Source organism: Equus caballus, chromosome 22, assembly GCF_041296265.1.
Source record: "Equus caballus isolate H_3958 breed thoroughbred chromosome 22, TB-T2T, whole genome shotgun sequence".
Lineage (NCBI taxonomy): Eukaryota > Metazoa > Chordata > Mammalia > Perissodactyla > Equidae > Equus > Equus caballus.
Genome location: NC_091705.1, coordinates 19144114 through 19159713, shown reverse-complemented (window position 1 = coordinate 19159713; position 15600 = coordinate 19144114). Strand labels below are relative to the sequence as shown.

The 15600-nt window shown below is 47.6% G+C and overlaps 1 protein-coding gene across 2 annotated transcripts; it reads left to right on the top strand.

The window, feature by feature from the left end:
• The first annotated feature begins 2639 nt into the window (after positions 1–2639).
• On the top strand, positions 2640–10327 carry PRND (prion like protein doppel). 2 transcript variants are annotated; one of them, XM_005604411.4, is made up of 2 exons: positions 2640–4944; positions 6983–10327. In XM_005604411.4, the coding sequence occupies exon 2, from the start codon at positions 6994–6996 to the stop codon at positions 7528–7530; it is 537 nt and encodes a 178-aa protein (XP_005604468.1). In that variant the 5' UTR covers positions 2640–4944; positions 6983–6993; the 3' UTR covers positions 7531–10327. The 2 variants fall into 2 exon arrangements, with proteins under 2 accessions (XP_005604468.1, NP_001085006.1); NM_001091537.1 differs by lacking the exon at positions 2640–4944 and having other exon boundaries at positions 6994–7530.
• The last annotated feature ends 5273 nt before the right edge of the window (positions 10328–15600 follow it).

Genomic DNA, 15600 nt, shown 5'->3' with positions numbered 1-15600 from the left:
CTCTGGTTCACGCCTGGTCTCTTTGCAGCATCCCCAGGGCCTCCCCTGAGAATGAAAACCACCATGGGTGACAAAAGTGTCACTGCTCTGACGTAATAGCTGGCCCCTCTTACCTGCTCCAGGTAACCCCACCCTGGGGGAGGCCTTTCTCCCTTTGGACATTTTCTTTCACATTAGGGAGAAAAGACAAACCACAGATCAAATTATCAGGGTAATTATGCTTTTAAAAAAACATCAGAGACAATGAGGAAAGTGGTGGGAGGCTGGAGGAGGCACTTCAGCATGGTGGCCCAGTCTGGCCTTCTCAGGTCGGCGTCTCTGCCCTTTCCCAGGCCACTCCTTTCTGGATCAACTTAAAACACAGCCTTCATCCTGTTACCCCCTGGCTCTACGTCCTCAGCAGCTCTCTGTCACTTACAAACATCCTATTCCAGAACACCTGGCGACGCCCAAGATGAGTAACTGCCTTGGTGGTTCCTGATAAGCCACAAGGAGATTCCTCACCTCCCCTCCCTCCCCGCCTCCCTCCCACCCCTGCACACTCCTTCCCACCTCCCTGCCCTGAATCAGTCCCCCACAGCCCAGCTCCAGACACCAGCTGCCGTCTGAGCAGGGAAGGGCGGAGAACTGCGGAGGAATCCACCCTTCAATCAGTGCAGCACTTGCTTCTCCAGGCGGTGATCGCCCTGCGGGCTCGTGTTACTCTTCCGACAACTGCATGCCATGCAATTTCAGCCAGTGCCATGACAGGTCCTCACCATGCTGCCTTGGATTATTTTTTCTTAAGTAATTTCATTGGGATTATAAGGGTTTATAACATTATGTAATTTCAACTGTACATTATTGTTTATCAATTCCTGAATACACTTCATCATGCTCACCCCTAGAAGTCTAATTTCTATCCATCACCATACACATGTGCCCCTTTGTCCCTTTCTCCCACTCCCCCATCCCCTTCCCCTCTGGTAACCACCAATCTATTCTCTTTACCCAGATTATTTTTTTTAACTAATTGTAAAGTGGTTGCATTCATCCCTGTTAAATTTCCTCTTGCTGCCTTTCCCTATCCCGACCTGCTGCGATTTGGAGAGTCGAGCCTGCCCTCTGGCACACAGCCCACAGTGGCAGCTTCGCTCCATGCACAGCTCTGACAAGACTGTCTACAACCAGGTCACCGAAGAAGAAGGGATAAAGGGCATCTAGATGCATCTACATTCTGGCCCCACGCTAGGTGTGGGGCAAACAGATGCAAATGAAACACGGTCCTTCAACTTCTGTGAGCTCAGCTGAATGTGTGAACAGCAATGGGATGCCCCAGATGACTATTTGGCTATGTGCCAAGTGCTATGGGACCCCCCACCCCCTTATGGAGACCCCTGACTGTGCCTGGGAAGAGTATGCTATAGAGGAAGGTGGCATTTAAGATTTCCATAAAGCAATAATCAAACTTCCAAGGATATAAAACCTGGACCCAGGGATGTTCTGTAACCCAGCAAGTCCACCCATCAGAGTGCACATCCAACAGAAAAGTGATCATATGTCCACCAACAGGCACGGGCAGGAATGTTCACGGCAGCACTATTTCTGAGCCCAAACCGGAAACCACCCAAATGCCCACCAGCAGAGGAATGGAGGAGTAGATTGTGGAATCGTCTCCCAATGGAATGAGCCATCTACAACTACATACAATGTGGGTGAATTTCACAGACTTAATTTATGCCAGACAGACACAAAATATTACATTCTGTATGATTCTATTTAGAGGAAGTACAAAATCAGGCAAAACTGATCTATGATGTAAGAGGTCAGGACAGTGGGCGGTATAGGGGAGGGGTAGGGACCTGACGGGGACACGAAGAGGCTTTGGGGCTACTGTCATCTTTGGCTTCCTAATCTGGGTGCAGGCTACATGGGCATATTCAGTTTGTAAAAATACGTAATGCTGTCCGCTCAGGATATGTTCGCCTTTCTGTGTGTACAGTAGAGCTCAATAAAAATAAAAAAATTGAGTATGGCTATTTAGACAGCTACACAGCTATCTAATAAGTATTATTTTCCAAAACACATTTCAGTTATTTCTCTACCATCCGTCCCTGAGCTCCCTTAGCTGCGTTATCCATCTTTACGCTCTGCTTTCCTTGGCACACCACGGCCCAGGCACAGAACAGACACTGGGTAAATCTCCAAGAAGCTGAAGTAGAGTGGGTGATTTCTCACACACTAATTTTCTGGACACAGCTAGTGTGACACAGCATCTTGTATCTTAATGACCACGGCGTTTATTTATAAATGCTCTTCAAAGCTCCAAGATCTAATCAAACTAGGAATTGATATAATAATGACCCGCTCATGCATTCTAGAACTCAGTCTTTCCTTGTTGCTTCTTTTTAATCCACATAATTTTCTATTGTTCATACCCTGGAGAGAAATACATCATAGTCCCTTGCACCACAGAGCACCCAGCCCTGTGGGATCAGTCTCATGCTCCCTGTTTTCTCAAAGATGTCCTACATTCAATTATATTCCTGATATAATTGCCGATGCCAGAAGACACGCTTCACGCGGCCCTGGCCTCTCGGCTCCTCTGAAGAGACTAATGTTCTGTCACTCATTCCTTGGCTGTTTGTTCATCTTCACAGGTGGCGAGCTGGGTGCCAGGCAGGACTGGAGCAGCTCTGCTCTCTCTGCCTGGGTTTCTTGCCTCGTTTGCAGCTTCCAGAGTTCCTCCCATCTTCTCGAACGTTTTCAGTCCTCCACACTCCTCTGTGCCTCTGAGAACAGCCTTTTGTTCCCCGACAAGAGGAATCTGCAGCCTCATCAGCTCTGCACCACCCTCCCACCGCCCTCTGGGCAAAGGCCTGCTCAGAAAGGGAACAGAAAGAAGAGGGGTGGAGGGGGCCTGGAGCTGATCGCCTGGATGGGGTCGGCAGGATGGACGGTACACAGAGTTCAGAACAGGGTGGTGGGCCCCCAGGGGCAGCACTGCCCGCCTGGCTGGGTGACCTTGGGCCTATCTGGGACCCATGACCTCACAGTGGGTAGGAGCTGGGCTACTGGCTTCTGAGTCCTTCCCAGTCCTGAATATCCCAAACCCTAATTATGACCTTAGCCATCTACATATTGAACAAAATTATACTGACACTTGGTCTCTGGGTAGTGAAATATTAAGAGATCTTTTTCCTTCTTCTTCTTTTCTGCATTTTGCAAATAGTTTATACTGTTTGCCCTACTAATGTTTTTGTGTGTGTTCACAAGCACAGAAAGTCTATGATCCTAGCAAGAAAATGGAAACTTTTTTTCTTAAGAGGAAAATGAAATAAATTTTAAAATAAAGGCAAAGGAGAAAGAAAGGCCAAACTGGAGGTCCCGAATCCAACCGGAGCGTGGAACCCACTGGGGCCGCATTAGCTGCAGGTTTCCCACCTCCAGGATGAAGCCTTTGTAAGCTCTTCTGGCGCCATCTGCTGGTCGGCCCAGAAGCAACCGCTTAATTTGGTTCACAAAAAGGCTTTGAGGCAAATCTAGTGAACACTGATGGGGTCACATTCAGGATAAAAATCGCATTCTATTTACAAGCAAATCTCTCTCCGCACTCACCTCCAGAATTCACTTTTGATTTTGCATTGCAGTAATGATCGTGACAGAGGCACCGGCACAAGTGCCTTCATTATAAGGAATGGTAACCCAGCACCCATGCACCGTTACTCATGCCAGGAGTGACTGATTCTCGGGCTCTCCTCCCCATCCTGGGGCATCATGCAGTGAGGGAGGCACTCTGAGGAAGCCCACTCTCAGCCCCCACCGTCTCAGAACAGTGTTAGTTTCATCTCCATCTGTCTCTGTCCCCTGGGTTTCTACCGATCTTCAACTCATTGGCCTTTGGACTAATTCAGTGATTCACGCATTCCCATGTGGCCCCCAGCCCTCTTCCCAAGCCGACCCTTCCCACGCAGCATGCCCAGCAAAGCCTCTTTGCTGTCTGAGGCTGGTCTGCAGGTATAAGACAGTGTGCACATCCGGCAAGACTTGCTTAAACCGCCCTCTGTTGTAGATGTTGATGGCAAGGCATTTTCCTTCCATCACTTCTAATTTCAATTCTAAAGGGCGCCTCTCGAAATACCAATCTTTTTTGTTTTTAAAGATTGGCACCTGAGCTAAATAGTGCCAATCTTTTTTCTTTTTTGCTTTTTCTCCCCAAATCCCTCCAGTATATAATTGTATATTTTAGTTGTGGGTCTTTCTGGTTGTGCAAATACGAATCTTAAAAACAGTCCTAACTCTTTGGACAAATGCATCCATCCCTCTGTCCAGCTATGACATTGTGATATAATAAGAAATAAATATTTGATCTTTGTCCCCAGTTCCTGCCACAGAGCTTCTAAAACCTTGTAACTTCCTGAATGAACAATAGGGGTGATAGGAGCAGCTTTTGTTGTAATATTTGATTTTTCTCCCCAGTTCCTGGCACAGAGGGGTTTGGAGAGCTCCCTGGTGAGTGAATGCATCCACATGCGGGAATGGTGGTCCACCCAAAGGCCACTGCACTTGGGACCTTTCTGGACCTGGTGCCATGTACTTCTTCAACTGGCTGTTCATTTATATCGTTTATAATATCCTCTATAATAAAGCAGTAACAGTAGGTTAAGATTTTTTAAAATAAAATTCAAAGGTACCTCTTAAGTCATCTGAACTTCATCAAGATCTCCACGTGGTGTTTATTAGTAAAGCATGATAAGAAGGTCCATCCTTCTCAAGGCAAAGGAGCGCCCGGGAACCCGTGATTGGTCCTGCCACGGAGGGAATGGCTGCCATATTTGGAGAGCAGCAGGAATGCCCCTCCCCCTGCAGCTCCTACATAGCTGGGCCAGCCTGGCTGCTGAGAAGGTGTGCTGGAGGACTGTGTGGACCGTGGCTCCAGAGGCACACTCCCAGAGAGAGCTCAAGGTACGTGGGGGGGCAGAGTTCGCCCACGGATTCCATTTCTGTGGTCAGGCTGCTTCGTGGTATGGGTCCCAAGTCAGAGGCCCATTGTGAGAACGTTGGGGCATCACTGGTGTTGCATGTCTATGTTTTGGGGCTGCAATAAAATGCTATTTTAGGGTCAGCTGGTGGAGATTTTCTTTTGCTTTGAAGCCTTTGCCTATCAAGACTAATTTCTTCCTCAAGATCTCTATGCTTTTATTTTTTAATTTGACACACCCATAATTTATGCTATTATTCTTGTTTAAGATTTCTCCTACCAAGGAGTATAGGGTGATGACTCGGGGTGTGGCCCCCATTTAGGAGATTAATGAATGTTTGTTTCACGCTTGGATCTCTTGGGAGAAAGCTGGTCTGAGCTCACTGTGATTTGGGGGCAGTCAGGGGTGGGATGCTGGAAGCCTGGGTGCTCAGGCTGCTGCCGGGCACACTGATGCCCACCCTGGGGCAGAGGCCTGGCAATGCCTACAAGTAAAGACAGGTCAGCAGAGGCCTCTTTGCGGGTGTCCAGAGGAGACCTGGTATGCACTTAGGTCGCATTCTGCCTTTATTTCTACCTAAGGACCAGTGTCACCCTAGAGTTGAACATTTTAACAGAAATGTACTCATCGCTTTAGGAACACTGCAGGGAGAGTGTGTCAGGGGCTAAGTGAGCCAACTTCTCGACCTCCTCCAGCCCTGGCACTCACGGACTCACCGTAGATCTTCATTAGGAGACAGCCGGAGCCCGCTCCGCTAGAGTAACTCTTCCTGAATTGCTGATCCACACGGACAAAGGTCCAGGTGCTGGAATGCCCCGAAGAGTTGACCTTGGGGGTGGATTTCCACAATAGCTATTGTAGTTTCAGGAGCCAGATGTAACAAACTACCGGACTGGGGGGGGGGGGTCAGGGCGGGGTGGGGGGCTATTCCCTGATATCATCGGCAGCCCTTCAGATGCCCTGGGGCTACCTTAACCCCGGACCCTCAGTGCTCCCCCAGGCCCTCCTGTCCTCACCATCTCGTTTCCTCTGAAATCCCTGCTGTTTGCTCAGCTTAGGGGCCATCAGGGCGACCCTTCATGCCCAATGAGTCAAAAGCACAGAACATGAGCACCATCTCCTCCTGCAGCCCAGAAGGGCATGGAGCACAGCGAGTGGGCACAGGCAGAGCTGGAGTCAAACCTGCCACCTGCTATTGTGCGGCCTTGGGTAAATTACTTACCTTCTCTGAATCCCAGAACAACATGGTTAAAAGGGGGCTGATCATGTGTCTACCCCATGTGAGAACTGTTAGGCAATGTCCGTGGCTGATGCGTAACAAGTGTGCAGTAAGAAGCTAATTGGGAAGGAAGATGGGGTCACCCTGTCTCCCGGGGTAAGACTGAAAGAATACCTACAACACCTCTTGACCCCTTAACCTCAGGAGAAGCAGGGGCCCCCTAACTGTGCCTCCGTCTCCCTCCGCCCCGCCCTCCTCCCCTGTCCCTCTCATTACCGTAAAGCCCTTTAGGCTCAGCAGCCAGTGCTTTCCTGAGAATGGACAGCAGAGTGTGCCCAAGACTGTGCCAGCTTAGAGCAATAGAGAACAGAGAGGGGAGATTAAAAGTACAGCCTGTCCCCAGAAGCCTCTGCTTCCAATTCTACTACTGTATTTTCCTCCCAGGGACCCCTTGATTTGAAAGATTTGAGAGTACCAAAGAAACCCGTATGTATTAAGTCATTACTCATTTATTTTCCCATGCATATTCAAAGGCTTTATAATTGCCCGTTGCAGCTTCTTATCTGTCTGAGAAAACCAGGATCACCACCCTGCATGGATATAATTCCAGGCAAAAGCAAGAAACTTGGTACTGACTTAACCCTGTGCAGCCCAAGCGTGGGAAAACAATTAGGCTTCTAGAAAGATGTAAATGATGCAAGGATGCCATTCCTTGCTTAAAATCCCCTACACAGGGGAGGGAGGCAGGGGAGACGGGGAGCCCCACTGAGGAAATTAACTGCCCCGGCCTTTGCTGTTGCAGATTCTGACACGATGAGGAAGCATCTGGGTGGATGCTGCTTGGCCATTGTCTGTGTCCTGCTCTTCAGCCAGCTCCCTGCAGTCAAGGCGAGAGGCACAAAGCACAGAATCAAATGGAACCGGAAGGCCTTGCCGAGTACAGCCAAGGTCACGGAGGCCCGAGTGGAGGAGATCCGCCCAGGGGCCTTCATCAGGCAGGGCCGAAAGCTCAATATCAATTTCGGAGCTGAGGGCAACAGGTACTACGAGGCCAACTACTGGCAGTTCCCTGACGAGATCCACTACAACGGCTGCTCCGAGGCCAACGTGACCAAGGAGAAGTTTGTCATCAGCTGCATCAACGCCACCCAGGAGGCGAACCAGGAGGAGCTGTCCCAGGAGAAGCAGGACGACAAGCTTTACCAACGCATCCTGTGGCGGCTGATCTCGGAGCTCTGCTCCGTCAAGCACTGCGATTTTGGGTTGGAAAGCGGAACGGGACTGCGGGTCACCATGGACCAGCCTGTGTTGCTCTGCCTGCTGGTTTTCATTTGGTTTATCGTGAAATAAGCCTGCACGCAGGCTGGCAGCCACAGAGCTGAGCCAGGCGAGTTATCCCACTTCTCTCCTCCAGCCCCAACCCACGTGTGATCCGAAGGTACCAAAGAGCAAGGATTCTGCTGCGCTCCATATAGCACTCCCAAGCATTCACTCGGGTATTTGTTTGTATTTGATAAACGTGTGTCTATCGATCCCCTCCAGGCTTGTCCCCAGGGTGGCTTGTCCATCACTGCGTTCTCAGCGCCCAGTGGAGTGTCTGGCACACCATATTATGCAATAAATGTTTGGTGAATAGGTAAAAGAATGCGCCAAGAACGGTGCCAAGCATTTCACAGTACTTCCCAACAACTCTCAGAGGTAGGTGTTATTCCCGTTTTATAGATGAGTAAACTGAGGCGCCAAGAGGCAAAGTGGCTGGAAAGTGGCAGAGCTGGAATTCCACCCTGGCTTGTCTATCCCGAAGATTTTCCTCTCTGGGCAATCCCAGAGCTGTCTTGTGATCCCTTATGGCTTGCAAGGCCCAAATCCAGACACATATGTCTAATAAAACTGTGGAAACCACTTTCAGAAACATGAAAAGACCTGAGCTGACAGCCATGCATTTGATACCTTGTTACACGGAGGTTTCATTTAATTCCTCTAATTAAACTAAGATATAATAAAGGAATTAAACTAACATGGAAATAAAGCTAGACAAAGTTCCAGAAATCTTCTTGTAAGGAAATATTGCCAAGCTGACTCCCAGAGCTGACTAGATATAAGCAGGATGTGTCTGTGGCACGAAGATTTTTTTTCACAAGAAGGATAAGCGTTTGCTATTCCCATCTCGGAAACAGTCCGTGTACGTAAGAAAATACTTTTAAATGACATGTTTGCTTTCTAATGTTCCCCTAACCCTATGTGCATGTTTTTCTGTACATGCATATGAGCATCTTTAAATATACTCCGTTCACACAGGAACTCCACACAAACTCAAAATCCGTTCTTTTACCCACACTTTGGCGAGGGGCCATCATTTCTGTGAACCACCTGTCACTACAAAAAAAATTCTTCACCAGAAAAGTTAAAAAGAAACTGTGTCTTCAGGGAGACCCAGTAAAGAATTCATCTATGCCATAAGCAGAAGTAGATACACAGCTTATTATCTGCTAATTATTAGTTAGAATATATATTACAAAATACTATTCGTTAATAATAGTTAAAAATATATATTGCAAAATATCAGTGCAATTTAAATAAAAATGATGAACCTAATGCTCTAAGACGCCCCCCCAGGGCCTCTGGGGTACTCTCACAGACTCCCAGAAGTGGGTGAATTGTAGTTGAAGACAACAGCCACTGAATATTATCAATTTTGCTTTAATGAGAGTCTGCAAGGCGAAAAAAAGTGCGTTGTCAGACAATTTACCCTAAGTATTTTAAAACATGAATGTTGACAATGGTGCCTCTTGTTCTGAGCCTCTGCTGTTATCAGCAATCTTCTCAAGAGATACATTGGGAAGGTTTTAACATAGAAAGCGGGCAGAGGACCGGGGGCGGGGCAGCCCAGGGCCAGCCTTCCGCTGGATACACAGGGAGATCCTGCGCTGCCAAGGCAGGAGGAAGCTAGAGGCGGCCTTGGTTTTCCTGTTGTCAGCCCTGTGCTCACCTTGGGCTTCCACAGTCCTGTTGAATTCTAGATTAGAGAGCAAGAACATTTAGGGGTTATTTCTTGCATGTCAATTTTTTTTTAATTTTCTAAATAACAACAATAAACGTTGAAATTTCAAGTCCTGGCCCTCCTGGGTTTAGTTACCAGGGTACACACGGCCACGTAAGCAAAATGACTTCCTTTCTTGAGTGAAAACACTTAGGCTGTGATATAGTACATTTTCTATAATTGCTGTCTTTTCTCATCTTGTTAATAGTTCCAGAAACCAGATTTAAGTGGGGCAGGAAGTGAATTTGGACCTGGTGATTCAAATGCAACATGTTTCGGTGGAACTTTTAATTGAAACCGTCTGTGCTTGATTATCCTTGCTCATGTTTACGAATTATGAGGTCAAGTCAAGGCTTTGTGAGTTTGGTTTTGCACGTTAGCAAGGAGTGGCCAGGTGCCCACTACATGTAAGACATTGTGAGGGGCTTCTGAATTATTCCCAATAGAATCATCTTAAATGTGAATAATTTCACCAACCATCGCTTTATTGTTCCTTCCGAGTGTTGACCTTCTAAAATATAAGTTTGTTGTAAAAGGGACATTAAAATTACAACAGAAATCCAAACAAAACACTGCCCACCATCCCAGCATCTGACCAAGTCCGGTTTTCATTTTGCCCTATAACCTCCTGGTCCTTATCCGTTTGCATATACAAATGTACATATTTGCAGTCATAATATAGGTGAGCTTTTATATTCTAACTTTCCCTTAACTTTATTCTATGCTTTTTTAATTTTCCTGATTGTTGTGTTCTCGCCTCTCCCTCTACCTTCCCCAATCCACCCACTCCTTCCCACCGAGATGAAGCCTCCACACTTTCGCTGTGCTCAGACACATAAGGGAGACTTTTTTGTTTGAGTGCTCCTTTTAAAAATACTATATTCATATCACATTTATTCCTCTGCAATTTGCCTAAATTAAGAGTGCATCATGAAGCTCTCTGCACTTCATCAGCCAGCTGGTTGGCTACCTCGTCCTTTTAGACTGCTGTGTAATATTCCATGGCACAGATGGACACTGATCAATTTAATCATTTCCTTGTTGATGGACCTTCAGCTTGTCTCATTTTTCGCTACTGCAAACAATAAACATCCTTGTACATACGAACTTGCAATCTGTTACTTTTGTTTCTGTGGATTAGATTTACACATGCAGAATTTGTGGAGCAAAGCTGTTCAATTTAAATTTTTCAACACATAACTAGATTATATTCCTGTGTAGCTGGAGCCATTCCAACTCCCACCTGCAGCATATGGAGTTAACTTGTAAGAGTTTCTATGTCATTTAAGTACGAGAAGCCGGCTTTTCTACAAACACTGCTTGAGCATCTTCTCCCCTTTGCAGAGGACACACTTAAAGCTTCCCAAGCGACTTCAGACCATAAGCACCATTTGAAAATCCTAAAACTGTTGGCAATTTCCATTCTAAACCTGGTCGATGGCCCAAAATATCTGGATGAGAAGCCTGAGAGTCATGTGGTGTGTGTGCGGGCATCCTGGCCAGAGGGTGGTGTGTTTGCCCAGCTCTACACTCCCAAACAGCCAGGGGAGCCATAGGGTAAAGTTTTTAGTAAAATTACACTTTAGTAAAAATTACTAAAATTTTTAGTAAAGTTACACATGCAAATATCTGCATTCCAGTGAGAATGCCCTTTAGGTCATAAAGACAGAAAGGAGCAGGCATCAAGCAAACCATTGAAGTGGCCCACACTGCCCCTCCCCTCCGAGCTCCAGCAGACATCCAGCATTTCCCAGGAGCCCCTCCCACCCCACCTTGCTTAGGAAGTACCTGGCAACATTTGGAAACCCCACCCTCTGGTCCTAACGAGGTATGCCCCAGGTGGGGGCCATGAGTGTGTCTTGAGCTGCCCACCCTCTCTACCTCAAGCTTTCTGATAACAAGTGACTGGCATTGGGTCAGGGACCGCTGGCCCCACTGCGTACCTGTGGTTTGGTCACATCTTGCATCTCTACCCAACACTTTTTCTTCATGTGCTGTATATGGCTGGACAGGGACGCCCTAAGATGCCCGTGTGCTGCTGCGTGGCACCTTCTGGAGTCTGCCAGGGTCTCAGCTGAAGTGCTGACAGTGGGGCCCATGTGCCCACGTGCAGGCAGTGAGAGCACATTGGCAGACCACACATGCCTGGTGAGTGATCGAGCAGACTTACACAGAGGTGGCATCGTGACAAGTTTCCGTTCCCCAACTGAAAGCTGAGACGCTGCTCCGTTGAAGAGCACACCTCCTGCAAGCGGTGCTGTGTTAGCTCTCTCTGCCCCAAGAGCACACGGTCAGACACAGCATGGGCTCCTGTCCTCACTGCTGGCAGAAGACTCCGTTTCAGTTGGGCACCAGCTTCCCTGGTGGAAGAGAAGGGAGCCTAACTCCCATGCCACTGGGAATAACAGGCACGGGCAAAATAGGAAGGTCAGTCATTTCTTGCCAAACAGGACTTAGGTACTATGTCTTGGAGACATCTCTAAGCCTATCCCAGCGCATTGAAAGCCCGCTCCAGAAAAACAGACTCAGCTGTTTTGCTTGGCAAATGGAAGCCCTCACCCAGGCCCATGGGAGGCCTCAGACTGAAATAGGTCCCGTGCACTGACCACCCTCCTTCTAAAGGGACCTTCCTGGTGGCTGCACACAGCCCAAGGCTAACCCCCCAAAAAGAGCTTATCCTCCAATACTTAAGTGTCCCTGCATCCCCAAGATGTTTCCCTCTATGCTGGTCTGAATTTCTTATCTCCATCCACTCACCCACCCAGTCCATCCTTGGAATTTCCAGATCTGATTTTAATCCCTTTGTGGGAAAGCATTGCCTTCTTAAACAATACAGATTGTTTTAACTCCAACAGGCTTGGCCATAAATTATAGACGGAAATTGGCAGAAGGCCAGAGAGGAACTCAAGGAAGCTGGAACCAGGTCAGGGACGAGGATCTAACACAGCTGGTCTCCCTTGATGGAGGGAGGTGGGCGACGGGGGAAGTTATGGGAGGAGGGGGCCAGGAGAAGACCATTCATGGAGAGAATTATGCACTCAGGCTCATCAGAGGTGATATCAGCATCCAACAGGTAGGGTGTTATGCCCTCAGGGCTCTGGGCTCAAGAAAAAAATGTTCAACACCAGGGAGAGGAATTTTCAAGGACTAAGCGGAGCTTGGGTCCTGGCTAGGTGAGACCCATACCAACTCTGTTGTACTTGAATTTCCAAATCCAAAATTAAGATTTCTAATTTTTTTAACTGGCAATTCTGACTCAGGGCTACTGAGTGATTAAGAAGAAAATGGAGGAGCTTATGGCATCTGCAATATTGTGATTTATAAGAAATATATATTTAGTCATCAGATGACCAAAATATATTTGTTGTATATATTTGGTCTTCATCCGCAGTTCCTGGCTCACAGCTCCCAAAACCCTTGGAATTTCCTGAGCAAAAAGAGCAATGGGAGCATCTTTTTTACAATATTTGGTCTCTTGTCCTCAGTTCCTGAAATTGCTTCGGGGCTATAAAGGTGAAATGGTGTCTCATTTTTCATAATAAGCTCCTTTCCCCAATAACTAAGTTTATTTAATGAGGTGACTTGGAAAGCCCCTAAGGGTAGGGGCTGGTTACCTGAGGAGCCAACCATGACTAGAGGGTTGGAACTTTCTTTCAGTCCCACCTCCTGATTTCTGAGAAGGGAAGAAGGACTGGAGACTGAATCAATCACCAAGAGCCAATGATTTAATCAATCATGCCTATGTCATGAAGCCTCCATAAATACCCACAAGGACAGGGTTCAGAGAGCTTCCGGGTTGGTGAACATGTGGAGGTGCTGGGAGAGCAGCACACCTGGGGAGGGCATGGAAGTTCTGTGCCCTTCCGCCACACCTTGCCCTATGCATCTCTACCATCTGGCTGTTCCTGAGGATATATATATCTCCTACTACATATCCTACTATATGTATATAGTGGGTCAATGTTTCTCTGAGTTCTGTGAGCCACTCTAGTAAATTAATTGAGCCCAAGGAGGAGGATTGTTGGAATCTCTGATCTTAGCCAGTCAGTCAGAAGCACAGGTGACACCCTAGACTTGGGACTGGCATCTGAACGGGGAGCAGTCTTGTAGGACTGAGCCCTTAACCTGTGGGATCTGATGCTCTCTCTGGGTAGATAGTGTCAGAATTGAGTTGAATTATAGGACACCCAGCTGGTGTCAGAGAATTGCTTGAGTGTGTGGGGAAACTCACACACACACGTTAGAACCAGGTCCAGAACCCTTTTAGCATCTTAAATGTCATTTATCCCTCCCTGTGCCTAAGTCAAACCCCATCGTCACCTTTTTCCCCTAGGGAAAAAAATAAAACGGAGCAGGAGACAAAGACTTGGTGGGTTTTCCTCAGCTTTTGGCCCATGTGACACAGCCAAAGGATGAAGGGCTTTTCTGGGTTCATTGTCACAAGAGCAGACCCTAAAAAGCTCTTCCTGGAATTTCAGACTTAGTGTGGTCTGCAAACCTGCTCCTTCTCAGCTGAGGGATGTTGACCTGTACAGATGGATGTTTCCAGAAGTCCAGCTGCTAGACTCTCACCCAGGGCAGGACCTGAGCCTGTGTGTGAGGCCTCCTCATCTAGATTTCAAGGTCATTGGCCCTCTATCTTGGCCGATGGCTTTTACTTAGAATTACAGATAATGTTTCCTCTGGGCACTATCTCAGCTCCTAGCTATGTTCCCCATTTTAGCTAATGTCCTTCTTTGCCTCATCTTGGGCATTGTGTGGGTTCATCCGTGCTTTCTTTCAACAAACGTTCATTGAATTCCTACTATGTATCTGTCTACTCTGTGCTGGAGCTATAATGGTGAGCAAGAAAGGCAAGATCCCTGCTGTTTGGGTGTTTACACACAAACGCACACACAACAGAGATGCACTGGCAGACTACTCTCTGGATGGGGCAAGTCAAGGCCGGCAGGGGGCTCTGATTTGTACCATTTGCCAATTCCTGTGGTGTAAATAGTGATCTGGTATTCTATGCCTCGGTTTTAATTGATAAAGGTGACCGAGTGACAACACAAAGAGGTCAATGCCCTTGAAGGAAAAGTTTAACATTACAGTTCCCCTAGCTCGAATAATTTCAGTGGGCTTTGGGCTACAGCGGCAGTCTCTAGTTCTCTGGTACCCCGCCCTCTAAAGTGGAGGAATGTTGCCTCCCTGGGTGCATGGGCCCGATGGAGGAGGTCTGGTTTGCACAGTAAAGGCATGCTCCCCGCTGAACCCTTGCTATCTCTAAGGATTGGCTGGCTCAGGGAGGGACAGTCTCTCCCCAGAAAGGTTTTTTAAAATGTCAAAAACATCAAAATATACAGAAAATAAAATAATGGTTAATATACTTGGCCAATTTCAAGTGAGCAGGGTGACGTGGTAACTGAGAATTTGGAAGAGATGTGCGCAGTCCTCTCTCGGGAGCCTTTGTAACTGGCTCCAGCACAACTAACTCAACTGTTTGGAACCTTTACGCATATTCATTCATTCTATAGACAATTTTTATAGCCCTCTCAAATGAGAGCCGAAGTCATCTCAAGTGAGGGCTGTAGATGGACTGAAGATTGCCCTCCAGACCTCTCACCCACACGTGCAGAGATTAGGTGGACACACAGAGGCAGCCAGAAGAGCTGAGGCCAGAGCAGAAAAGAGATGGTGCCTGGGGCTGTGGCTGGATTAAATCTATATCGGCTTTCTATTATGTGCCTGACCATCATCGGGGCTCTGCAGATACCCAAAGAGTCACCACGGCTACCCTCAAGGTGCTCGAAGCCTGAGGTGGAAGTGGACAAAGACCATGCAGTGTGGGAGAGCACTAGAAAGAAAGGTTTTCCAGAGAGGGCAAGTTGGAAAGGATAGATGGAGATACCCAGAAAAGATAAGAAAGAGGCAGCATCGTTGAAGAAAAAACAAAGACTGTGGTACATTCAAGGAGCTACAAGTGGTTTGGTCCAGCGGGGATGTAGGGGTGTACGGAGGAGAGTGATGACCTGAGGCTGGACAATGAGAGGGGCAAGACCAGGCAACAGTCCCTCGTCCTGTGTCCCACAGGACAGCACTTCTCAAGCTTTAATGGGCACATGAGTTCCCTGGGGATGTTGGTAAAACACAGATTCTGCTTCAGCAGGTTTGGGGTGGGCCCAAGATCCTGCATTTCTAACAAGCTTCCAGATGATGCCAACACTGCTGGTCCACGGACCACACTTTGAGGAGTGAGAGTGTAGGTAAGAGAGAGCACTGAAAGGTGTTGAGAAGTTGAATGCCATATCAGGCCTGCATTTAGAAAGATGGCCCTAGTCGCTGCATGGGGAATGAGCTGTAGCCAGAGCAGGAGGCATCCAGGAGAAGAAGCAGCTCAA